The sequence below is a fragment of the Rousettus aegyptiacus genome, unplaced genomic scaffold, assembly GCF_014176215.1.
Source record: "Rousettus aegyptiacus isolate mRouAeg1 unplaced genomic scaffold, mRouAeg1.p scaffold_m13_p_3, whole genome shotgun sequence".
In the NCBI taxonomy this organism is placed as follows: domain Eukaryota; kingdom Metazoa; phylum Chordata; class Mammalia; order Chiroptera; family Pteropodidae; genus Rousettus; species Rousettus aegyptiacus.
The window spans coordinates 163,800,202-163,826,357 of NW_023416306.1; the positions used below are offsets into that span (position 1 = coordinate 163,800,202).

The window sequence follows — 26,156 nt, forward strand, 5'->3', positions numbered from 1 at the left end:
TCGGGTATCTGTAGGGCAAAAAGGGATCTGGGGGTGGGGGGGGGTTCTCCTGAGTCTAGCTGTGACTGGTGTTTTTCTGATATTACTGTGACCTAAACTCAGGGCATACATTCTTCTTTCTCATTGAACACTTAAAACTATATTTTGTCAATCTGCTTTTAAAAGGAACTGGAGCAGAAAGAATTGAACCATTTGTAAAAGGATGCCCATCAAATCTATATTACCTAGTCTTAGATGCTCCCGAGTTTACCAGCCATCCTTAATTGGTAGCTTTAGTCTCATAGGGGACAAAATAGAGTTCATTGATGGTTGAGAGTGAACTCAAGCAGCTGGCTGCGATATAAATGAATTGTTTTGTACATAGCACCGAACTCGCCGGATGCTAATTTTGGCAGAGGATACACAATGGCATTGAATAAGGCAGCTCAGCATCTCAGGGTGCCCCTAGCTGCGTCACAGGAGACACTGATGGGTGGCACTGGTCAGCCTGTCATGGGTAGGCCTTCCGCCAGTGTAGGGTAACCCCAGGTGGACCCTCGCCCCCCACCCATAGCTGGAACCCTAGCGTAAATACCTTACCGATCCTGAAATACATCCAGAAGTCCTGTCTTTCATTTGGGCTCTGGGCATAGACCGCCGGTGCCGGGTTCCTGTGCTGGCCACACGTCCCGTGCCGGCCGTCATTTCATGGGCAAAGCCACCCTGCACTTAATGCGCTAGCAAGTACAACAGCCTGTCCCCTTTGTCCTGGGAGGGACCGAGCATGCTGGGCCTGGCCAGGATCTAACACCATGGTGCTCGATGGAGCCTAGAGGGGCTATCCTTTTTTTAATGCTTTTCAAAAAATTATTCGGTCCTTCCTTTTCATCTCGTAGACCAGAGACCTCCAGTAGGCATGCCGTTTTGCTCAGGACGGTGTTAGAAATAGTACTAGAACCCATTTATTTTAACTCGTTTTATTTTTGTTTTCCTTACTGCTGAAATGGACTCACTGTTTCCTTTGGTCCATCTCCACACCCATCTACCCTCCCCCCAACACACACACACACACACACACACACACACACACACACAAATACACAGACACACAAATACACAAACACACTGGCTCCTGGGTGCCCTGGAGACGTTGCTTTTCCTTCCCCCTACACAGAAATAGCTTCACATTCGGGAAGTGTCCCTTTTGCTGACCCCACAGCTCAACAGATAGTGCGTAGGGTCGTCATTCTTCAAGGGAGACCCCATTTCTTACCTTTTGTATCCATTTTTTATTGTGACCTTATTGGCACATGCCATCTCGTCTGTGAAAGGATTAATATGACACCCCATAGATTAGTTTGCAGTTCTGTTTGATAGGATTCACTGGCATTAGTGCGGGATTTTCCCGATAATTGATGCCTTGATTAATGGAAATATTTGTAAAACTCGTATCATGAATTCATAACTGGCTTATTCTTAATTACAATCAGCTGCTAATTTGGTAACTGTGTATATAAATTTGCCCAGATTTCAAGGCGCACATGTCATAAATGGAAACAAGATTGAGTCAACAGCTGTCATTTCTCCAGCTTTGCGTTAATTTACTGTTTGCCAGCTTGGGTTAAATTCTCATTTTGGCAAGAGCTAAATCTTATTCTCTGTTCTTACATTCTTTTCCAAAGCTTTTAACGCTAACCCTGTCCTATCCAGATAGTAGTCACATTATCGTTTATTTGAGAGATCCCACACTTTCACTTTTTTCCCTCTGTGTGAACTGATTTACATAAGCATTAAGTGACAGAGCTACTGCCTGGAAGAGTGACTATCTGGCTGGGGAGAGAGAACTTAGATTCCTGAAATAATTCGAAAACAATCAGGAGGCCAAAAAATCACCCAATAGTAGATTACAAAATAAAGCGAGGCATGGAGGAGTCTCGGGAATACGTGAGGGTATTTTCCGTCTAACACGATGCGTACCGTATTTCATTCTCAACAACTCCGTGAGGTAAACGAAGGGGTTGATCCTCCAGGTCACAAGCGAAAAACCAAGGCTGAGGGACACGGGTTGACTTGAGGATGTTAAATGGCCCACCTAGGGTCCCACGGCTTCCAGTGCTGGAGCTTAGGTCTTCTGCCTCAAAAAGGAGAACTCTCATATCCTGTTCCCTCTCTCACCGGAATTAAAATAAGAGAAATATGTCTGACGACTAGAGGCCTGAGGAAGACCCGTGGGAGAGAGAGGACTCAACTAGGTCTGATTTGAGTAAATGGAGAGAAAAAGGGAAGAGTGACCTCAAGCCCCAGTGTGTGCTGGTGATAAGTGTGGCATCCGTGGATTATGAAAACGAAGCCTCTCTCAACCTTTTATTTAAACTGCGACCCAAAATGATAAATACGGTTGACATTTCAGTCTACCACACACATCCACGCTTCTGTGCCGGAAGGAGTTTCAGGAACCAGTATTGAACTTAAATATATGCAGTGTGCTCTTGAATTTCTAATTTATTCTATATCGCAGTTTTGTGTAAATGCTAGTGTTGATACAGCAAGAGGTTGTGACCATACTTTGAGAGAAACACCAGACCCATTGCCCCTAAAGTAACAGATGATGCCGAGTAGATAGTAAGGGGCCACACTGGAGGGGAGGGGTCCAAAGTGCCAGGACCGGCCCTGTGGACAGGCCAGGGCAAAAGTTCATGGACCGCCACGTACTCGGAAGCAGACTTTGATAATGATGATGTGTAGAAGAAAGGAAGATTCTAGGCGTGAAAAGTTTGGGTAATATAAGGGTTCGAAGCATTCCTTTAGCTATGATATTTGCATTCGAAACATATTGCCTGTTTGGAAAGTACCGTTAATGCCTTTTGATGCCTCTTCTGTTTCCGCAGGAAGATGATGCTACTGCTGTATGAAGAAGGCCTCCGGGTCGTCATACACACCTCCAACCTCATCCGTGCCGACTGGCACCAGAAAACACAAGGGTTTGTGGGGTTCTGTTCGCTTCACGGCCGCGGCCAAGTGCTGAGAAAGGGCAAAAGCCAGAACGTTTGCTTTATTTTATTTTTTTCTCTTATTTATTTATCGTGAAAAACCCACGCACATGGCATAGGAAGAACACGTATGCAGGATAAATGATAGTATTTTTTAACCCCTCCCACCCTCAGTTCCTCTCTCTTGAAGTAGCCGATGTTAACTGTCTCTGTTATACATGTAAACATAGGTAAATATGTTCACTCAGTAGTTTTTCCCCCTGGTTTTTACAAAATGAGATCACACTCTACAGCCAAGTACATCCAGGTCGTCGAGGCAGGAAAGAAGATGCAAAACGGAAGGTCCGAACTCATTATTTTTTCCAGCGAGACCCACCAGATAACCTTCTCGGTCTCCGCTTGGCCCTGCACCCGTGTGTACTGCTTGCCTCTTCCCTGCAGGTATCAAAGGACAGCTCGGGGGTTAATCACATGCCAAAGATGTCCCCTCACCCCCAGTCGCTTTAGTTTCCCATAAAACAAATCTACACTGGTGTCTTTGTCAAGCCTTTAATATGTCCATAGGGTTGTGACTCTCCAAGAGAACTAGAGCGTGAAGGTTTTTGATGCTTTGTTTTTCTTACCATTCGTCCTTGGCGCACACGTGTTAGATCTAGTTTTTGATCCCTCCCCTCACTTTTTTTTAAGAGAAGGTTTGGGTTTATTCTTAGGGATGTGAAGGATTTTCTCCAATCCAGTTTTAACCATCATTCTGTCTCTTGGCAAGCCCTTCGTGACTGGTTTTCATTTACCTTTCTTTCATTTAAGCCATTTTGTGTAAGGTTAGTTGCTGGTTAACAGCCTCCTGTGTTAGAAGAAACTCAAGCAGGCCCTAGCACGCTTTCAGGGCCCAAGTATCCTCCCCTCGGACCTGCCCCCGATTCATTGGTCAGCCTGGGCTGGAACCCCTCATTAGGGGAGCATTAGCTCTGACGGAGCCAAGTCCCACCTTTTTTTGAGCTAAAACATAGAGCCTTGCAGCCCCCACGCACTGGGCCTACTTCCACCGGAGTGTGCGTATGGAATCAGTTGCCTCTCTTCCTTAAGACAGCCCCTCTGAGTTTGAAAGACGAGTTTTCCCTGAGCCCGACATCCCTTGTTCCCTGTCTGCAAGCCCCCTCCCCACCTCAGCAGGTGGCTTTGAGCCCCATGCCCTCTCCCTGAAAGTTTTCCTTAAAACATGCCCTAGTTTGAGCATCCCACTTAAAATATGCGTCTCAAAATGCACTCAGTTCAGGGCCGAGCAGATTGGGACTCTGAACCTACTGAGTTTCCAGCTGGTGCCTTCGCCTCCCCCTCCCCCTCCCCCTCCCTCTCCCCCTCCCCCTCCCCCTCGAGCTTCCACGCCCAGGGTTCGCCCAGGGTTCGGTTCTGAGCTTCTGGCTTCTGTGAAGCCCCATCTATAAAGGAAAGGGGATTAATCCTCTTTTCTTAGGGAAACAGCGATTTATGGAACTAACTGGATTTATTAAGTTGGCGCTGTCTCATGATCCCCGCCCCTGGCCTGCTCCTTCCCAAGTGGGAAGCATGAATTTATAGGCAGCTGTGCCTCCTTAGGCTTCTCTGGAGTGCAGCTGTGGGGGAGGGGTGTAGGGGGAAGGGCTCGGGTTGTAATGCTTTCTTTTATTTAAAAGACTTAAAGTTTTTTAAAAAAATTATTGACCAGGTAGTAGCTTCGCCTGGTTTAACACTCAAAAAGGACCAAGGGTGTGAAGTCTCCCTCCAACATCCTTTCGCAGCCCCCAGAGTGGGGCACTGTTATCTCCTAGTTAGTCTCGATTCTTCTCTTTCTGCTACTTTGCAGTTTTGTGTTGTGGGTTGTAATTTAAAAAACAACAACAACAACAACATTCAAAGGCATTTCTTCTGTGTGATCTTCATAGTTGTCTGCCGTGGGTGCTCATGCTTTTCTGCTATCCAGCCATCTTCTCAGCTGCTGCTTGGTCTACCTGTTAATTCCTCACTTTTAAAATGATTTGGCCCACCTTGGTCATTTCCTCATTTCGTGAAGAGTTTAAAAAATGCCTCCCACCTCAGCATACGGTTTCCATAGTCGTCATCTGTCCTCTTCCTCATCCAGAACCATCCTGGGAGTGAGCCAGCAGGGCAGGGGCAGCCACGCTCAGCCGGTGGGAGGGAGGCCTGCACACCCGTCCAGCCTCTACCTTGACACGCAGAGGCTCAGAGAGGTTGCTGGGCTTGCCCGAAATGACACAGCCAGTTAGATCCAGGCTCAGAGCCTGGGCTTCAGGCTTTGGCAGACTGTGCCGTTACTCCTTTTGCAAGGGGTCTCCTAAGGGTGAGAAGAGAAAGTATGACATGCCACCATGCCAAAGACAGGTACAAAGATCAGAAGACACACAGCTGGGGTCCTGGGTTTCTGATGCTTCTTGCCTTGATGGCCTTTTTCTCGCCAGTCTTCAAGGGCCACCAGGTGAAAAGCAGAATTCGGCAGTTTCTGTTTTGGCTTAATGGGTAGGACTGTGGGGGAAGTAGCCACAGAAGGGACCAAAGGCAGTAACAGGTAAGACCTCTCAAATGCTTCCTTAAGCTGGTCACTGCCTGTTCATACCTGTGTGCATCTGTCACAGCTCTGTGAGTCAGGACTGTTAACCCAACTTTGCAGTTGAAACTGAGCATAAGAGATTTTGAAACTACTTTTTTTTCTACCATGGAGCAGTTCATAGAAGGATTGAGTTTAGATATAGATTTTCATTTGTGGATATAATATAGAAGTTTTGGCAAAGTGCATTGTTTTCCTTTGGGGAGAACTGACGAAATGAAAGATGTCTTTAATATTTTGTGTACTGTATTATTTGAAAGTCTGAGGTCAGTGTTAATATTATTAAATGTGGTATATATACTCATTCCAGACACCAGAAAAGTATAGGATATGGAAATATCTCAAAACCATTATATATCATGAAAATCAGTTCGTTTATTGGAAATAGATTTACGCATATATTTTTCTTAGTATAGGCAACTTTTATTCTTTTCCATTGGGCCAAATAGCTGCACTGACAGGCGTGGGCAGAAGCTTGCTGGGGTTGCTACAGGTGGCGTAACAGTTGAAATCAGAACTATCGACTGTTGTGATCACATCTCAGAAAGCAATATGGAGGGCGAGGTAGGAAGAGGGAAGGTGCGGTGAGCGAATGAGCAGGGATCGGATCGAGAGAGCTGGGCGGAGGCTAGACTTAAGTTCACGGTGCGGTGTTCAAAAATAATTCCGAATAGGATGGAAGCTATTCGGTGTGATCAGATTTATGTTTCACAAGGGTCACGCGACTGAACACGTAAAGCTCGGTTGTGAGACTTCACTTCTCAGGTTGAGCGCGTAATTAGTACAGAGATACCAGTTGCATTGCCGTTATTTTTTCCCATTCCAGAATATGGTTGAGCCCCTTATACCCACGAATCGCCCCTGGAACCAACGCATCCGGAGAGTCAGCGACACATTTTAAAGCTGATCTCATCGGCTACTTGGCGGCTTATAATGCTCCTGCCCTCAAGGAGTGGACGGACGCCATCCACGCGCACGATCTCTCTGAAACAAAGTATGTGTCATCTTAGCAAGTCGGGGTGCTTACAGTAAGTCAGTACCTTAAGAGGTGCACAAGGTCTGGAATGCAGGGGTCTTGGAAAGAGGCCGAATGATGTTCGGCCGTCCTTCACGACGTGATGGAGCAGAAGGTTCAGTCACTGTCATCACCTCCTGGTTCTCAGCCACTGAAGCGGAGGCCAGGAAATCTTCCCACTTACTCTAAGCCCTCTGCTGGCATACTCTAAAAATTAATGAGGTCTTTGCCTGGCATCTTATGCCTTATAGGTGTTCCACCATTAGTTGATGTGCTTAAAAACGAGTTTAAGTATCAATTACTTCTCTGAGGAAGCATCCTAAAAAAAATGGGTTAGCTCTTCGATTATTTCCTAGTTACAGAAGTTTTCATGTGTATTTTGTGATTTTTGGATTTACAAATCATCACTGTGTTCTATATAACTTACATTTTATATCTCTTTAGCGTTTACCTCGTTGGATCAACCCCAGGACGCTTTCAAGGAAATCAGAAAGATAATTGGGGACATTTTAGGCTTAGGAAGGTATGTGATTTTTTACTATTTTAACATTTAAAAAAAAAATTGAATGTATACTCTCCTTTTTCATTTATAATTGTTTATTTTGATGGCAGCATCACAATATCCCTAGCACAGTTCTGGGCAAGTAGAATAGTAGGCAAATGATAAAGTGATTGTCTAATTATAGTTTTCAGTAATTTTTAATGTTTTCTATAGGCGTATAGACTTCTAAATGGCAAAAGTATGTGGACTTTGAGTGTTATATTATAATAGAGATTTCACATTCATACGAATATTTTGTAACTTTTGATCATCATATCAAGGACTTGTAACATACAAATTCAGCAAAAAAATAGAAAATTGTGTCAAGTAGAGGCTACAATTGAGCTATATTGCGTTTCGTGTACTGAACAAAAGTCCTCATCTCCTTTTAAGAGACAGTTACTGACCTTAAAAAATTCCCTAAAATGTCTTTCTTAAATGCCTTACCTCTTTTTCTGTAAATTATTTACATTATGTAAGAACTCTCCTTGGTTAATGAAATTTAAAATTTTTTTTAAAAAACGAGATCACAGCTGAAAGCAGGTAGGACCTCGAAGCCACCAGCTTCATGTCTTGACCTAGGAAGAGAGTAGAGCACTGTGGCCAAGTGCACAGCTTGCAGGTAGAAGCCCGGACCTGGCTTCAAACCCTGACCTTTATTTACAGGTCACATGACCGTGGCTTGCTCCTCAACCTGCCTTTTCATGTCATCTATAAAATAGGCGTATTAATATGGCTTCAGTCACAGAATTGTGCAAGGATTAAACGAACTAGGGAATTGTGCAAGGATTAAACATGCTGAGTATTCAGTAAGCCTAGTGGTTGTGTGCCGGATGGGTGGTTTAGACGGGCTAAGTAATGGCGCGTGCTGTGTAGGGTCACAATCTTACTGAACGCTGAATAGCATCTTCACGTTTTAAAACCACTTTTCACAGACCGTCACTCGTGTTGCATCACAAGCGCCTTCCAGGGATGGCGGGCGATCAGACTTCAGTGAGGTGGACGGGGAAGCGTGGGGTCATGCAGCCGACTGGGGCCGAGCCCCAGAACAGACACTGGGTCTTGTAGTTGTCAGTTCAGTCTTGTTTTCCTACAGCATGCGGCACCCGGGGTGGAAGGCGAGAACTAGTTGGGCTTTTTAGTGAGAGTGTTTATAAAAATGCCTAAGCTGTGTTCACCAGTACGTATCAAACTAAACAGTGCCTCAGTCCGAGCACGAGCTCCACTGGGGCGGGCACCACAGCTTCTCTCCCGTGCCGGCTCCTGCCTCTCGGTATAGACACTCTGTACACGTTTACGTGGGTAAATTTCTGAACATTTTCTGAATTGTTTCTGCAGCTTTGCGTATCAAAGCAGGAAATGCAGATCCGTCTTCTGCTGTGCTTAAGGCAGTGTGCATCTCTATATATAAATATATTCTCTTTTTTTAAGAGCCTCAGAGCTACCCGGAGCCCAAGCGTTAAACCTCTTTCAAATGAGAGTCAAAATATACAGTAGTTGGACCTTCGATGTATTACGTAGGTATATTAAACAATTATGATTTCAAGGCAAAAATCTAACATTATATAAGGTAGGTTAGTGGTTTATCTGACGTTTCTCCTAAAAGGGATCTTTAAAAAAAAATTTTTTTATTTGATTTTGCTTTTCACACAAATCAATTTTGGGAGAAGAGGACATCTATCCACTTGCTCCATTAAAATAAAATATTCGTAGAATTTAAAAAATATTTTCCAAAGAAGAGAAAAATGTATCTACATGGATATGAAATTAATCACTAGTGTTTTCAGCATTTTTCGTTAATTAGGAAATCCAAGGGCGGAAAACCGTGTGCTGAGCCGTTACAGCATTTCCGTTCACATGTGAGTGACTGTAGGGTTCACTGTGTTCTTTCACAGCTTCTGAAGGAACATGCCTCATCCATACCCAAAGCAGAGTCTTGGCCAGTAGTAGGCCAGTTTTCAAGCATTGGCTCCATGGGGGCCGACGAATCCAAATGGCTGTGTTCTGAGTTTAAAGAGACCTTGGCGACGCTGGGGAAGGAAGGCCGGACCCCAGGGAGGAGCGTCGTGCCCCTTCATTTGGTGAGTGCTCTGCCTCCTTGAGTTAGTAATTCGTGTTCTCCAGTCCAGGAGAGGAATTGAGGGTCATTCCTCCTTGCCATGGAAAGATCTTTTATTCAGTGATTTTTTGGACGGACACGGCAGTTACAGTATTGTCATTTGTGATCAAGTGGCCCCGATGTCCTCCGGCGCTGGTTTAGTCGGAGCACCAGTTCAGCCACGGACCAGCCTGCGGTTTCCAGAAGTTCCTTCCTCAGGTGTTCAAGCCAAGGAAAAAGTACTTGATAAAGCATTGCCGGCAGAATTATGAGCATTATTATTTAGATCCATTTGAATCAATCATTAATTTTGCATTCAATTCAATGTTAATTTGGCATGTCAGAAGAAAAAATACTCAGCGTGTTATCTTTTTTTTCATCAAGTATATACACTTCCTGTAGTTTAATTACTAGAAGTTCCATTTTTGTCTTTGTTGGTTTTTTTTTTTTCAGTAAGATGGGAACTTTTTAAAATCTAAAGTCATTTCTAAGTCTTTAAGTATTTTTAATCGAGATTTTCATTTTCAAAAAACAAGGTAGCATTCCTTTTAAGAAATAGTTTCTTCAACACGGTATCCTCCAGGTTTTATTTTGTTTTTTACTTTCTTATTTATTTTTAGATCTATCCATCTGTGGAAAATGTGCGAACCAGCTTAGAAGGATATCCAGGTAACTGCTGGGGAGGCTGTCACAATTGTGTTTTTTGGTGTATATTTCATAAATGCCTTGGCAAACTTCCTTAAAAACAAGTAATAAGATGCCTTCCTCTTTGAGATGGGAAAATTATGGGTTAGAAATTTGGAGATGATTTTCTCTTCACGGGATGAGAATTCTGAAGATAGGTAATATTGAGCACTGGGTTGTTCCCAAGATGCAGTTGGGCCGTTTGTATATGTTACTTAATCCTCACAAGAACCCTCTGAATGATTGTTATCCTCCCGATTGCTACCAATAAGCCTGTCCTCACCAGTGCCACCGACGGACGGGCTGTCAAGACGAGAGGTCCAAATCACACCAGCTTCCCCTGCCGCTCTGCGCCTTTCCAGAGCAAATCAACACGCCTGTCTCTGATCTCCTTCCCTGTACCCTCCCCGCCTGTGTCTGTGGTACTGTGCGGTTCTGGCGAATTTGACTTCTCAATACAGATACATTTACGGTTTAGAACCTATGTTTCAACCTTTGAGATAGCCTGGTTGATATAACTGATCTCTCAAGAGCTTCATCTGTAAATACCTAGGATTATTTCGCAGACATCACCCGTTCTGTTTCCCTAATACCAACCAGTGCTGGACACTAAACTTTTGTTTGGAAGTCAGCAGCGCCCCCCGCCCCCAACTCCGGGGTAGTGCATTCAGGAGGGAATAACCAGAACCCCAAACAGCATATGCCTCTGGACAAAAGGAAGTCTGAATGGCTGGAAGCAAAATGCTCTGAATTAGGCTCCTTGAGTCCAGTCGTTGCTTGTCATACTAGACGTGACCTTGCCAGAAAGAGTTCAGTAGGGTTTGGAGTGTTTTAGCCCATTTGCTGCTTTTTAATGGCGAAACTAAAACTATTTCGCTGAGACTCAAGGGCGTGGTGGATTGTTCTGTCGTCTCCTTTCCACACTCCTCATAGGCCGGATCCATTCAGAGCATGCTTTTTAATAAAGGAGAACATGGCCTTTTCAGTAAAACCACTCTATACCTGGACCCGAAATCCCGCATATGATGTTAGTTATTTGCAGTAGGAGGTGCAACATGCCGCCTCTGAGAAGCCGGAGAAACATAAAGCCCTGTTTGGATACAGCTTCCGAGGGAGAAGGTCCAGTCTGGGTTTGGAAAGTGGCCAACAAATCTGCAGTGGAACCTTCCTCCTTTCAAAGATGAACAAAAGTCGGCTTCTAATTGTGTTTCCACTGGAACTGTATCTTTATTTTATTTATTTATTTTTCAGTAGCGCTCATTCTGTTCCATCTGTAAGAATTCGTTTAGCTAGTGCAAAGTCTGTTTGGAAGGAGCAGAGCGTAAAAGATGAAGCACGTTCTCCTGAGTGTGCTCACGCTCGTCCGCCCCCAGGGTCCCAGTCACGGCAGAAACAGAAGCGCTCCCGACCGCTCCCCACAGAACGAGGCTGAGGAGGTCTCGCCTTCCTGAGGACAACAGGATGAGCCAGGGATCCTTTCTGTCATTTTTCTAACACTTCAGATCTGTGCTGTGACTTATTAAATTACCACACATACACACACACACACACACACACACACACACACACACACACGCAGTACTTAAATACCTTTTTCTTTTCAGATAGTGAACATTTACCGTTTAATATGCATCCCTAAGAAACCCCACTGAGAATTACATACCCAGTGCAAGTATAGACACTTTCTGTCAAAGAACAGTTCCATAAGGTGACATAGTGGAAGTTGTTTTGATTTTTTCTTTTTACCATCTCACTGTTTATTATAGATTTCCTTCTTAATGAAGGATCCTCAAATTATGTTCCCTAATTTTTATTTTTCTTCTTTTGAAAGCTGGGGGCTCTCTTCCCTATAGCATCCAGACTGCTGAAAAACAGAATTGGCTTCATTCTTATTTTCAGTAAGTAATTGCTGCTGTTGCTTCTTTAGGAATGAAAATGTTATTTATATCAGTCAGATTTTTTTTAAAAGAACCTTATATAATATAGCTAAATTTTTTTCTCTACGTATATTAGTGATGGAAATAATTTAAAATAAAGTTTTTAACATTTTTTTGTGGAATAGTTTTTAATACCAAAGAGTAAAATTTATCTCTGCGAGGTTTTTGTTTATATATTGGCACACAAAGAAAAAGATAAATAAAAGAACATAGTGGGTAGTTTAGAATTTATGTAAGTAGGTACCTTTTAGTCATGTTTCCAATATATGAAATATAACCATTCCGTCTGCACAGTCATATGCTGTGTGACCGCAGGCTTGCTGAGGACAGAACCTCTCTGGCATTCGGGGTAATATCTGGCTTCTTGTAAGAATTCAGTAAATGGTCGAATGGACAAGCACAAGGAATAACCTTCGCCCTCCTCCAGCTACAGCGTGTGCAGGTCTGGCATGTTCTAGGCTCATCCCAGTCTCATGCTTGCTTCGACGGGCATGTAATTTGCTGGACGGCCAGAAATGAGGGCAGGTTACATTTCAGTAGCTGTCAGCCTAATTCGGTGTGTCATCTGGCCCCTTTCTCTAACGCTCTTTTTGGAAGGTTGTACCTTGCAGAGGACATTTCTTTAGATTGAGGGCCTTTCAGTACTGTCTTCATTCAAGTGAGTTTATAACGATGGGCCCAGCTAATCCTGATTCTGTTCCTGCAGACAGTCTGTTCTCTTGAGGGACCATCTCTTATATTCATAAGTAAGGATCGTCGCCTCGTGATATAGGTCACATTTCCCCTGGGGAACCTTAGTCTGACAGTGTTGGAAACTTAACATCCAAACTCAAGATTGGTGAACATCAGCATTTGACTGAAATGTTTCTGAATTATACCCCGGCTTGTTCTCTCCATTTCGTATGTTGTTTCATTCAACAATATCTTACTGAGCCTCTAACGTGCTATGGGAGCACAATTCCAGCTTTTAAAAACTCGCAGTCCAGCTAGGAGACGAGATGTGCGCGCTGTCAAAAGCACAACAGAAATAATACAGTGCGTGCATGTGTGTGTGCGTGTCCATGGCAAAGAAGACAGGAAGGCCATGTGCTCTTTGTGAGTGGTGGCGATTTTTTTTTTTTACATGCCTACATCCTAAAAATGAGCATGCATTATTCTGCGACCTGAACACAGTGAAAGCAGATATCACAGGTCAGATCACAGAGACCTGTATGCGCACTGTATTTTAGATGACAGAATTTTTGCATCTCGTGCGGTTTTCTAATGTAGGGATTATAACCCGCTTGCGTCTCTCCTGTGTCTAGCAAATGGTCAGCGGAGACGTCTGGCCGCAGCAATGCCATGCCGCATATTAAGACATACATGAGACCCTCTCCAGACTTCAGTCAAATCGCGTGGTTCCTCGTCACAAGGTAAATAGTCCTTATATTCCTGATGGGAGGAATTTTTTTAAATGTGTTTATGAATTGTCATTGGCTTTCTGTGTGTGTCTCTTATGAGCCTTAGAGGAGGACCATGGCTAATCCCTCCATAGAGCACGTAACCATCATCCGATTTTGCCCATAGGGCATCCCAGTGTTGTGAAGGTGTAGCTTAAGTAACACTTAAAAAAATACTTGCCACGCTCTTATTCCATCCACACATGGGAAGGTGTAGATCCCAAATATAAGAGACACACCCACCAGTAACTCCCTTCATTTTTTTTTGTGTTTGTTTGCCACTTTATCTCAGAGTCAGAACATCCCACACCGGGCTCCTTTACCCGGAAGGAGAATTCTTTCCCAGCACCCCTCTCTGCCCTCGTGGCACCCGCCGCCCTCGTCGCCAGGCTTAAGGCCAGCTGTCCTCCTGTCCTGGTCGCTCCTCAGAGCGTCCTGCAGCATTTAGTAAAGTCCTTCCCCCCACTCTGGACGTCAGACACGCAGAATAAAGTAAGATTTACTCAGTGCCTTCGAGACAAGTCACAATTTCAGAGGTGTCGAAGCCAGACAGAAATGATCGCAACAGGAAGAGATGTATTCCATGCTCGAGGTGGGCACATAGACACTTTGGAAGTATCTGTCAAAGCCTGTTCATTCTTGAAATGTCTCAGACTTTGCTTTTCTAAACCCCAGAATTACCAGGTCAGATATTTGTCACCCAGACCGCTAAAGTGGTTGCCTGCCTGTGTGCCGTCCCTTCCCAGGCCCGGTGTCCGCGACCATTTCTCTGTCTCAAACACAGGTTTTCCGCATAGCCCCACATGCAGAATCTGCCTCCTTTTCCTGTACACCAAAGTCCGGAGTCCTCAGTTTGGCAGTCAGGCCTTCGCGAGACGAAGCCTTTCTGATCCCGGGTTCCCCAGCGTGTCCTCCCAGAAGCAGCCAGGCGGCGCGTCTTTGCCCCGGGAACCGTCCCGCAGCAGTCCGCGTGGTCCCCTTTCACGATCCCTCCGCCCTTTCTCTCCGTCTCTCCAGTAGCCGTTCGCCTCCCAAGGATCCGTGCTCGGGTCGGGTCTCACCTCTCCCCGGAGGCTCTGCCCGCCTCTCCGCCCTCTCCCTTCTGCACACCTTCACGGCACCCCGCCTGCACCACCAGCGCAGCTCGGAGCTCCCCCCTCACCGTTTTGTCTCGTCTCGTAGAGACGAATGAGCACGAGCTTTAGTATCGCCAGATAGTACCGGACGAGACCACCGTGGCCACTGTTGATCAGGTCTTCTGCTTTGAACAACTTTCTTAACCTCCCTGAGCCCCAGACCTTCAACTGCAGAGCAGCCGTGAGGGTATGAGGTGCCATGCTCCGTGACTTGACCCCACAGGTTCCAAAGAGTTAGTCTCTATAATTATAAATTCAGTGCGATAAATGTGCTGATGAAGCACAGTGAAAGAACTAGAAGAGCAAATCCTAATACGAGGGTTGCTAGTGACAGCGTGCGCCCGCTCCACATTGCCTTCACGACCGTTGGAAGGAGGGGTTTTAGCAGACAGCTCGTGCGCACATCTTACTTACATCGTCCGTTGCTCCTTGCAGACCCCACCCTGCTCCGGGCAGGGCCGTCTCTGCCGCACCCCTGCTGGCTCAGTCTGCTGCGGTGCTTTTGCTTACGATACCCATCTGCCTACACGCCACCCCTCCTCTCTCTAAGAGTCCTAATTCCGTTTCCTTAAAGGCCCCGTTTAAAGCATGGAGCCCTTAGGGACTGTCTGGCCCCCCTCGTAATGGTGGTACCTGTGCTCTCGGGTGCTTTCAAAACAGCCGCCTGTTTGGTGTGTGCGCCAGTATCACCTGCCAGCCCGCTCTCCCTCCCACTGACCTGTTACAGGCTCACGCAGCTAGGGGAGCCAGTCGTCATCATTAGCCCCTCATAATACTCAGCACGCATTTCTTGAATGCCGATGTCATGCTGGGCAGAGAGGACCCAGGGGCGATACAGCACAGCCTCCGTTTCTTCACTCAAGAGATCCAGTGAGTCCTGGGCGCAGCTTCTCTGTGAGATGCTGAGGATTAAGACTTAAACGGGACACCGTCCTTGCTGCACTCAGTCACTAGGAATGCCTCGAGAGGTGCGAGACACTGGATTTTCACTAAATGCTCGTCGAGAAGGTGAACGGAGCGCTCGACGAGACTCGTTCTGTAATCGGAGGATGTGTCTGCCGTGTCTGTGTCAGGCACTCATAAGCCACGGGACGCAAGAGAGACAGACAGTGACCCTGTTCTAAGGGAGCGTCCCTTTCAGGCAGAGCGGGATAGGGGAGGCAGGCAGTGTACAAGCCAGTCAGCATGAGACAGCAGACCAGGGCTGTAAACCACAAGACGCGGGGGCGCGTCAGAGCGTTCCCGGTGGGGTCAGAGAAGGCCTCCTGCAGGAAGCGATGTTGGGGCTGAGTCAGTCGACGTCAGGGTGCCAGCCCCGTGAAGAACATTCTGGGCAGAGAACCGCCGGGGACAGGCCCTTGGTCGGAGCGCACGCGGGCTGTGGGGCGCTGGCGGTGTGGACGTGCAGAGGCCGGTCCCAGGCCCCCGCGGGCCCCGAAGGCCAGAACAGGGATTTTACGCAGAGTGCTGCGAAACCCATACGAGAGCTTAACAGCGGAGTGACGCCGTCCGATACGTGATAACCCAGAAAGCCCAGGCTGCTGAACCGGAGCGGATCGTTGGGAGTGGGCGGGCGCGTGCAGCCCCGGGGGGCACGCGTGCCGAGGTTATGGCGGCTTAGCTACGGGAGGTGGCACTGCTCGTGCGAGGGGCAGGTAGGCAGAGCACGTAGGCCCTAGTTTTGTTTGGAGGAGTAGCCAGGGGGAGGACTCTGTATGGAACACATCCCCCCCAAAAAATCCTCTCTCAAGGACATGCACTTGGGAATGGTGGGAAGAGCATGGGTTTGGGGTCAGGCAGAGCCAAGCCCCGATGTTAACTCCCCCACTTCCCATTCATGAGTCGGCACGTCTCGCCGAGCTCCAGTTTCCTTAGGTCCGAAAGCGGGGCGCGAAGTCATGCCGCAGGTTTCCTTGAGACTCTTGAGGCCAGTAATGCAGAGCCCAACAAATGGCACTAAGCTTCCCTGCTTAGAGGAGCTTCATCCTGAGGCTTAAAATTATTAGGTGTAACGGTGTTTGTAATAAAGATCTCCTCGTAAGCGCGTGAGACAACGTCTATAACACTCACAGGGCAGTGATACTCCTCCCCAGGAGCCTCCCAGCCTGTGAACTCACCGTGACCGCAGCACTGCGGAGACCTCGGAGGCCGCCACCGGGCCTTGAGCCGGCCACGTGGTTCTCCTCAGACCGTCAGCCACCTGGGGAGTCTGGTAAAATGTCAGGCCCTGGCCCGGGCATGAAACAAAGTCACTTCCGCTCTGCGGGGGTCAGCAGAACGGGGCGGGGGGGGGACTCGACCCTCCTTAACCAGCTGCCGTGCGGCAGAACGTTCTCGCCTTTTGCCGCATCGTCTCAGGCCGCACAAGAGCCTGCGGAGTAAGACTGCAGAGCTGAGGCAGCTCCATCCGTTCCCCAGCGAGTGTTTGCCCCCCGACCCCCGACCCCCGCCCCATGGGCAAAGCTGCCAGCTCCAGGCACAGGGATAGAGGGAGGTGAGATTCCCGCTCCCGGGGAATTCACGGCAGGACGACGATGGTTTTAGGAAAGAGCTCGTGGTACGCGTGTTGTTTAATTGTGGACATAATGCTTTCCTGACTATTCTGCCCAAGTAGATGTCCACCCAACAAGGCCTTGACCATCTTTTCGGTTCTCAGCGTAAGCATCACTGACGTTCTCCTTGGGTGCTGGGCCCAGGGCCTTCCGTGCTGCCCTGGTCCTCCTGTGTGCTGCGCTCCTCCCCTTCCGGCATGGTTGCCCGTGTCACCGTCGGCTTCCCTTCCAGACTCTGAGCCCAGTCCATGTCTGTCTTACTCAGCACACCCGGTACCAGCGTGTGTGTGGGGGAGGGTGGTACTGCTTCGTTAGTGAGGAAGCTGCGGGAGGCCAGGGCGGAGGCTGTGACAGTGAATGCAGCACATGCTCCCAAGGTGATTCCTGGGTTTGGGGCGTGGCTGGTAGGGAGATGGGGGTGGTCATGGTCATCAAAAGAGAAACCAGGAAATGGATCCAAGCCTCAAGAGCAACTAGCCACCATCTTCCGTGAAGTAATTTTCCTTCTACCACAGAAAAGTGTTTCACATTCAGTTTTGACCATGCATTTAACATTTATTGAGCACTTACTATATACCAGGCACTCTTCCAGGTGCTGGGAGTATAATCATTGGCTGTATGTTTTCATGTGGGAGTTAAGCAAAAAGCAAGTTTCTTTATATAGTATCAAATGGTGATAAGTGCTACAGAGAAAAAAAATAAAGTCCAATATGCCAGTCCTGTATTCAGAATCCTTAGGCACAGATATAGGTCTGTATTTGAGGGTTAGAATGGTAATATATGGTGCACACACCATCTGTTAACATCCTCAGTGTTACAAGTAGCCTCATGTCGGCTTAGGTCCACTTTTGCTACCACCCGAGTCTAGAAGATTAAGCTTTGCCGTACAATGAGATGAGTTAGGCAAAAGCTTCATTTCACGGTTGTTTTAGGTCATACTTAGGTTTTCGGAGCTAACACGTAGTGCTTACTCTCCGCTCCAGGCACTGTCCTAGGCACATGTCACGCCCACACACACTCTCAGGTAACCCTCTCAATTAATCTGTTAATCCCCAGTGTGCGTGGGGGAATCGAGGCACAGAGGGGTTAAGCACCCTCAAGCGCCGTGCCGTGCCGGAGCGAGCGAGTACCTGGGTTGGGGAGGAAGGCTGCTCACGAGCCAGGGTCCGGGGAAGGCCTCCCTGACGTGGTGACATTGAAGCCGAGACCTGGAAGAAGGGAGGGAGCCATGTGGATGGCTAGCTGGGGGAAAAGCATGCTGGGTGGAAGGGCAGAGAGGCAGAGGCAGGAACTCGAGGTTCTAGCGTGCTCGCCGCGTTTGAGAAACGGCAAGGTGGTGCCGAAGTGAGTGGGGTGAGCGGGCGCCGGAGGGCAGAGTAGTAGCTGGCAGCCAGATTTGGCCTTTTTCCTGCTTTAGAGGCAGCATTACTGTTGCCCTGATGTCTCCTGGGTTTCCTGAAGCTTTTTTCGTTGTAGGTGTACGGATGGCAGCTCTACATCTATATATTTGATCATGTGCATTTAAAACGACGATGCACTTTTAAAATGTTCCATGAGGCTTTCTGGAATAAGACCTGGTTTTCATGTGGTTGGCTTTAGCTTATACTCAAATAGTGTGTTTCTCAGCAGGGCGCGATTGGCATTTTGGTCAAAATAATTTTTTGTGGTGCCGGAGCCCCGTGCTATATTATAGGAAATGTCATGACCTGTCCCTCACGTATTGCATGCCCTGTCGTGGTGCCAGCCCCCTAGATGCCCCATGCATTTCTGAGTGTCGCCTAGATTGTCTACCCTGGTGGAGAATATCGTCACCTTTGAGAATTAATTCTTAGCTTTGTGAACAACCGATAGATGAGTGCTACTGTCCTTTCATTTAATGCATTTTCCTGCTTTAGAGCGATGAGGCAAGGTTGTTGGGAAAAGCAGAGATTCTAGGCAAATGTAACAGTCCAGCCACCAAGGGGCAGATATAGTGTTTTAAGAACTAGATTTTAGCAAAAGCTAAATACATCAAAAGCTACATAAATTTAACTTTTTTTTTTTTGACACTTTCCTACTTTGATTTATTATTACCAATCCATGTTAATGTGTGTGTTTGGGAAGAGTAACCCCTTTTTATTAAGTATAACAAAATTAAGACAGATTCTTTAGGAAAAAAATATTACAGTGATAAATAAGATGGATGATAAACAATATGAATTCTGACTCTAAAATGATAATGAGACTTTTTTAATAATCCAGATCTGCACATCCAAAGAAGTGTTGCCTTTTTGAAACTTCGTACTTTTACCAAAAATAGACACTCTTCTGTTTGGGGCCTTGTGTTAGTTTTGCGTTGCAATGTGATAAGTTAGCACAAACTAAACAGCTTAAAAGCAGAGGATTAGTGTTGCTCAGGTCTGGGGTCTTCTCTGAGGCTCAGGCTCCTCTTCTAAGCTCTCTGGTCTGCAGAATTCAATTGCTTGTGGCTAAAGGACTTAGGTTCCTACTTTCTTGGTGGCTGTGAGTTGGGGGGCCATTCTCAGCTCCCAGGTGCCACCTCTGTGCCCTGTCACACGGTCCTCTCTCCATGGACAGTTCACGTCACAGCTGTTTACTTCTTTGAAGCCAACAGAGAATTTCTCACCTCAGGAAGAACCAAGTCCCTTCTTTAAGGTCTCACCTGATAAGGTCAGGCCCACCCATGAGTGTTCCAAACCTTTTGATCAACTTAGTCGTTTGATTAGCAGCCTAACCATGGGAATGAAATCCCATCATGTTAACAATTTTTGCTTACACTCAAAGGGAGGGGTCACACGGGGTGTGTACACCAGGGCAGGGCTGGGAATTCTGCCTTCCACGGGCCTCGCTGGTGTTTACTACCCAGTCTGATAAATACCCGTCTTATTCTCCAACCTGGACTTGAAATAATTTCATACTGTTTTCAAAATTGAGTTTTAACTTCCATAGTTAGGCAGAATTACCCTTGACTGTACTCCAAAAGGCTGAAGCTTAGGCTCCAAAGTCTGTTTGAGAAGTGATGTTCTGTAATTATTTGGAGCCAGAGAAGTCAGCTTTATTGGAATAAATTACAACACGACTGATTGGAGAACACATTCACTTGGGTATGTAGAGACGTTAAAAATAATAAGTCATATAAAAGACAAGTAAACTCCCCAAAGATCTAATGTCCTAATCTAATGTCATTATTTAAAAACAAAACAAAACAAAACAAAACAAAACAAAAAACAGCCTACCACCTTAGAGGTGTACTTCACGTATTTCCTATATAGTGTGTACATACTATATCTTGTTACCTGTCACTTCCCTACCCGTCGTGAGCAGAGGGCATTGCCTTCCTGGCCATGGGGACTTTCTTTTACCCAAATGACATTTCACAAGTGTGAACACCGGCTACTGACGATCAGGGATTGGAATCTTATAAAAATGCTTATAAAAAATTAATATAGTTTTCATCTTCCATTTTATTTCTCCTTTTAAAAACACATAAATCAATTTTTCATTTCCTCTCTTTCATTATATTATGTTTGGGAATCTGACTGAAAACATTTTTCAGAGATCCCAGGTCATTTTTTAGTATATAGTGGCCACATCACCAAGCATTGTAAAATCTGCACTAAAACTACTTTTAACAACGTTTCTAGGGTAGAAGTTTTTGTTCTACTCTAAGAGAAAATGAGTTTGTAATTCCTACAGTCCTTGCCAAAATAATTCTCCTAACTATTGGTAATTATTCGTTTAATGTCTGTTTTCTTTCAGACCAACAAATGTAGTGTCTAGTACAGTGCATGGTCTACGATGACTCAGGAAATTTGAATGAATGAATGAATGAATGAAGGATATCCCCCTTAACCTAACTACCATTTCATTTTCTCATTGCTTCTCCTGTTTTGAGTTTATATTTTTCTTTTTGTGCTTATCTTTCAGATCCCTTTGAAACTTTTTCTAGCTCAGCAGACATAACTCGTTTTTTCCTTTGTGCCTTGGAGCACTTTTTGCTTAGGCCTTTTCTGTCTTCCTTGTCAGTTGTTTATGGGTCCTATTTCTTCCGTATATTACGAGCTGCTTGAGCCCGGGTGCCGGGTCTTACCCACCTTTACATCCTCAGCATCTAACACTGTGCACGGCTTATGGTTAGTGGCCAATACCTGTTTGAATCAGAGCCCTTTACGACGCTGTTGTTTTCAAATAGGTAATATATGCACATAATAGGAAGAGGGTGGCTTCCCACCCCCTGTGCCCAGCCATGCTGGTCCTGGACCTCAAACTTGTACCACCAGTGTCTTAGATTTAACAGCTCGAACCCCCTCAGCGTTTGCAAGCCCAGGTACCTCAGATGGGGATACTATTCAATCGGCCAACGTACTATGGAAGATAAAGCACCGAGGTCGAGTCGAAAGGCCCAAGGCCTCATTTGGGATTGCCACTTACTAGCCTCGCCACTTACATTTTGGAGAAAAGTCATTTTTATAATCTGGGCTTTTATCTCATTGAATGCTCTGAGGATAATGGTAAAAAAAAATATGTGTGGAGATTACCTATTAAACTGAATTATGTCGTTTTTTTTGGTATGTATGATGTATTAAATACTAGCTAACGGTTTAATTTTAGTAGCTGCTAACAACCACATGTTACCAAGCTCATATTCATTAAAGCTTCTCGGGATTGAAAAAAGCAGCTTATGAAGGTTTTATCTTTTTTTGTTTATACATGACCTAATGGTTTGTCCGTAGATATAGCCTTTCCTAAACTTATGTGGTTATTTAAAAATTGGTCAAGATTATTCTGTCTAATCAAGATAAGTACATTCGGCCAGAGTGTATGTTCAAAGAAACTTAAAACTAGCACTTTATCTTGAACTTATTAGAATGTTTCGTGGGCTGGCAATTTCCTCTCGTGTCTGGTTGCTTCTGTGGAAACCTATTTATAGTTTTTGATCCATGAAATCCTGTGTTTGATGGACTGCCTGTTGTTATGGAAATTACCAAGACATGATGACAAATATAGTGTTTAAATTTTACCAGAGGACTAACTAAGCAGACAAGAAGATAAGCTGGAAGAAGCAGCCTTAGCTGAGAGGATAGTACCTAGGAGTAATTGGCAAGCCCAACGAGGACAATTATGAAAGCTGTGCATTGTGGGTGGGCAGAGAGCAATCGCTGTTACAGTTGCCTAGCAACTGACAGGCATTTCGGGATAGTAGGGATGAGCAGAAATGTTGGTGCTGCCACTTTGGAGAAAAATGAGACAAGTGCTTGACTACAAAACCACTGTGCCTTTTTGAGGAAACAAAAAAACGTTCTGCCCTCCTCTGCTTTTCAACATACCCATGCCGTGCTTCTCTAATGTCTGTTACTTTGATTCTGAAACAAATGGTCCCTTTTCCCCCTTTGTCTGAGTTTTTGGTCCAAAATCGAATTCAACCACACACACACAAAAATGTTTGTACATGTCATTGGGTAACTCAGTTGCCTGGTGTTGCAGCTCCGAGATGCTGGGGTTAGTGTACTTTGTAACAAATAATGGTTATCGGTACTGCAGTCTGCAGACGTCTTCCTGTCTACATTAGAGATGATTCAAGGTCATATCACCACCCTCGCTTTCTCTCATTCTGGTCCAAGTAGACCAAACACAGAGTATACTCCTTTTTAGGCTCAAGAGGGCAGATCTCATGGAACATTATCCCTCATGGGGAAAGGCTTGAGACACCCTGATCTTGAGCCTCAAGGCTCAAGACCCTTTGTGCACTAGCATCGCTAATCACCAGGTGTACCTGTGGCCTAAGATGAGGTGGTGCTATTTGGGAGTCCTTCACCAGGAACTGGCCCCCAAAGAAACCCTCTCACAAGTAATAGCAAATATGTGTACGGTGCTTACTACATGCTGACTAGTTCCTGGTTCGCTTAGAGACACTTGCCTTTTGTCTGCTTTACATAAATGTTTCCTTTGTACAAAGGACTATCCCAGTTTAAAAAGAAAAACATTGTAATAGGTAATCTCCCAGGGCCCATTCTAAGAACTTGTCATAGTTTTGTCATTGAAAACTCTTCAAGTTTCCATATTGCCTTTCTGCCATAGGAGACGAACCAAAATAGTGAAACCTGTCAGTCAAAATTGAAATAGTAAGCAGTTTTCAGTTATCACATCGGTTACTATTAAATACATACTGAAATTCTTGATAGTATATTCTGAGTGCCAGTTTTGACGTGAACTTTGCAAAAGCAACTTTGATCCTGCTTTGCCAGTATTTTTTGACATTTTGGATTTGGGATGCTGATGTGGTGGCTTCTAAATCCATGTGATTCCATTTGTGGGATCAAGTGTGGACGGATCCTTTTAAAGATGAGGTTGACACCGAGGCTGGACTGCGCCCTGGAATGAGAGCTAGCCTTCCCAATTCAGCGCACCTTGGATAGAGTTTGCTTGAGGGTCATAATGTGCCTGTGACCGAGGAACAAAGTCAGTGTGCAAATAGATTTCTTAAAATTTATTTGGCGATTCGTCAGAAGTGTTACTTCTAAAAGCCCACAGTCACGTAAGTCCCTGACGACCTGTCGTGCTCTGCTCTCCTCCATCTGTGGCAAAACATGTATCCTAATCGTTGCCATTTTTCCTTTCCTGCTGGCATTTCTTCATTGACACACTGTTATCTATAAGACTCGATACCGGCCCCCGAAACACCCCTGACATGTTGCGTCCCCTTTGGTACTCAATCTCACGTGATTGTTGGACATCTGCAGGTTTGGCTTAATTTTAACTCTGCTGTCAAGTTCCTGGCACTTTATCACTCGTATCTATCTTAAAAAGTCAAGGGGACGTATATCTGTATCAGGGGGACCAAAATCCCCTTAACTTCCTTTACAAAATGAAATGGAAGCTCACTGTATTTCTGCGGTGGGGACTTGTTCAAGGGTTGTGAAACCAGTGAAGCAATCTGGTGAATAATATTTAGGCCCATCTACCACCAACACTTTCTCGGGTTAGGGGCCTAGGTGGACCTGCCTTCTGGAGAATTCCGTTGCTTGGTGGGTCACATCAGAGAGGACCAGAGTCGACCTCCCATGAATTTAGCAAAGTATTGGCAATGGTAATAGCTGACGTCTATTAGGCATCATTTATGTGCCAAGCACTTTACATATCTTACCTTATATTGTCTGCACGTCATCTTTGTGAGGCAGGTCCATTACCGTATTGAGAATCTGCGACAGTACCAGATTGTGATCAGGATGCATGCGAGCTCCGTTTCCGCTCTTACTCACCGCCCTACTGGGCCTTTCGTGCTCCATTGTCTACAGTTAGATGTTTCCTCTAGATTTTGTGATTTTAAACTTTTTACTTTCCTAACCATGATGAACCATGATGAACCAATAGTTTTGATGAGTTGTATCTTCTAAGCCTTTGCATACTAGTCTCTTTTCTTGGAATAATTAGATGTTTGTTGCCTACATATCATCTGCAGGATTCACTTGGGAGACGTCTGTGGGTTGGAAGAGCCATAGACAGCTTCTTGAAAGAGATACGGGGTTTGTGGAGGAGGAAAGGGCTCAGGTATCCACAGGAGTGGGTAGGGTGGAAGGCATTGTGGACAAGGAAATGACGTTTGCAAAGGCGTAGTCAGTAAATGAATTCATTTAAGAGTAGAGGAGCCAGGAAAGGCATAATGGGAAATAAGATCACAAAGCATCAATTCGCAGTCAGATCGTGGAGGGTCCTGAATGCCAGACTGTGCGTTCATTTTGTGTATGCTTAAGCAGGAAGGACGCGTTGATACTGAGAGCCGCTGGGGGAAGATGTGGAGAGGACAGTCCTTTGAATCTAGAGTCTAGGGCAAAAAGGACTGACCCAGGGAGACCTCATTGGACATAGAAATGATATTACAAGGGTAAACTAGCTCGGCATCTAGTCGTACAGAGTTGCCTATGGAGCAGACAAGTCCAGCGTGCCTCAGATGTCTGAGCCCGACTGAATGAGACTGTGGACAGAAGGGAATGAAGCGGGGAGCTGGTTTGCAGAAGGGATGTTCACTTCTTGGAGTTTCGAGTTTGAGGTGACAGTGTGACATCCCGGTAGAGAAATCCAGCTGGTGGTTGGAGACGCCCGTTTGGAAATTTGATGAGAGAAGTCTGGGCTCCATCCTTGTCGAAGCGATGGTTATTCTGGGCGCGCGGAAAAGGGAGAAGAGACAGTAGAATTGAGCCAAGAGCAGAGCGTAAATTTAGAAGATGCGGGGTGGGAAGGGCAGCACGTGAGAGAGAAGCCGAACAGTCAGGTGGAGAGAAAGCCAGGGAAGGAAGGCGCAGAGCAGGCGGAGAGCGCCAGGGCCGGGCAGCGGGAGGCCCGGAGCGGGAGTGCTTGGCCTCGGCACTGCCGGCCCCCGGGCCGCGTTGTCCTTCCGTAGGGGGCCTGCCCTGTGCTTCGTTGGATGCTCAACAGCATCCCGGCCTCCACCCGCTGGAGACCAGTAGCATTCCACCCTCCAGCTGTGACAATGAAAAATGTCCCCAAGACGTTGCGAAATGTCCCCAAGACATTGCGAAATGTCCCCAACGGGCAAAATTATCCCCAGTCGAGAGCCACTGGTCTAGAAGAATAAGGTGATTGTCTAAACGGGAAAGAGGTTTCAGAGGGAAACTTAGCAGAATCCATCAAAATTAAAGATTCTGTTTTTACGTATACCTGTATGCAACTCGAATCTTTTACAGTGAGACCGTCTTTCCGAATCACTTGTGAAATTTTTTTTTTTCCGGTGCATTAAAAGGAAACAGAGCCCAAGGGCAGCAGCAAGAAAACCTACAGCAAATGCGAAAGGGAAGGCGGCTTAACGGTGTCACCGTGTGCGGGACAGGCACGCGGCTGCGGAGTTTCGGGGCAGGGGCGACAGCAGCGTCCGCTAGAGGTCCCCCTTCTCCTCCTCGTCACCCCAGCTGCCCAGTCTCCGTCTGTTCCCGCACCCACTGTCCACGCACTGCCCGTCGCCTCTGTCCGTGGAAGTGTCTGTCCCCGGCCCCCACCCCCGGTCCTCCGTGGCTGAAAGCTGAGTCTGTTAGTCATCTCTGGACTCTCTGAGCAGCTACTGCTTAGATGAAGTACCAGCGACGAAGAAACACGTCTTATCCCTGACACATGTTCCCATGACAGCTGCCATCCTCGGGGACGCTGACGCCTTCTAACGAAACCTTAAAA

General features: G+C 46.1%; 1 protein-coding gene across 5 annotated transcripts in view; it reads left to right on the forward strand.

Moving 5' to 3' along the window:
* The window catches only part of TDP1 (tyrosyl-DNA phosphodiesterase 1), a 61,657-nt gene that overhangs the window by 14,286 nt on the left and 21,215 nt on the right, over positions 1–26,156 (forward strand). For all 5 annotated transcript variants that reach the window (XR_004956310.1, XM_036239185.1, XM_016154356.2 and 2 more), the window contains exons 7-13: positions 2,868–2,960; positions 6,398–6,565; positions 7,031–7,109; positions 9,023–9,208; positions 9,846–9,894; positions 11,741–11,807; positions 13,151–13,258. Coding sequence is in view for 4 of the 5 variants with exons in the window: in XM_036239185.1 (XP_036095078.1) it covers positions 2,868–2,960; positions 6,398–6,565; positions 7,031–7,109; positions 9,023–9,208; positions 9,846–9,894; positions 11,741–11,807; positions 13,151–13,258 (750 nt within the window). In the remaining variant the exon portion in view is untranslated. The remainder of the gene's footprint in view (positions 1–2,867; positions 2,961–6,397; positions 6,566–7,030; positions 7,110–9,022; positions 9,209–9,845; positions 9,895–11,740; positions 11,808–13,150; positions 13,259–26,156) is intronic.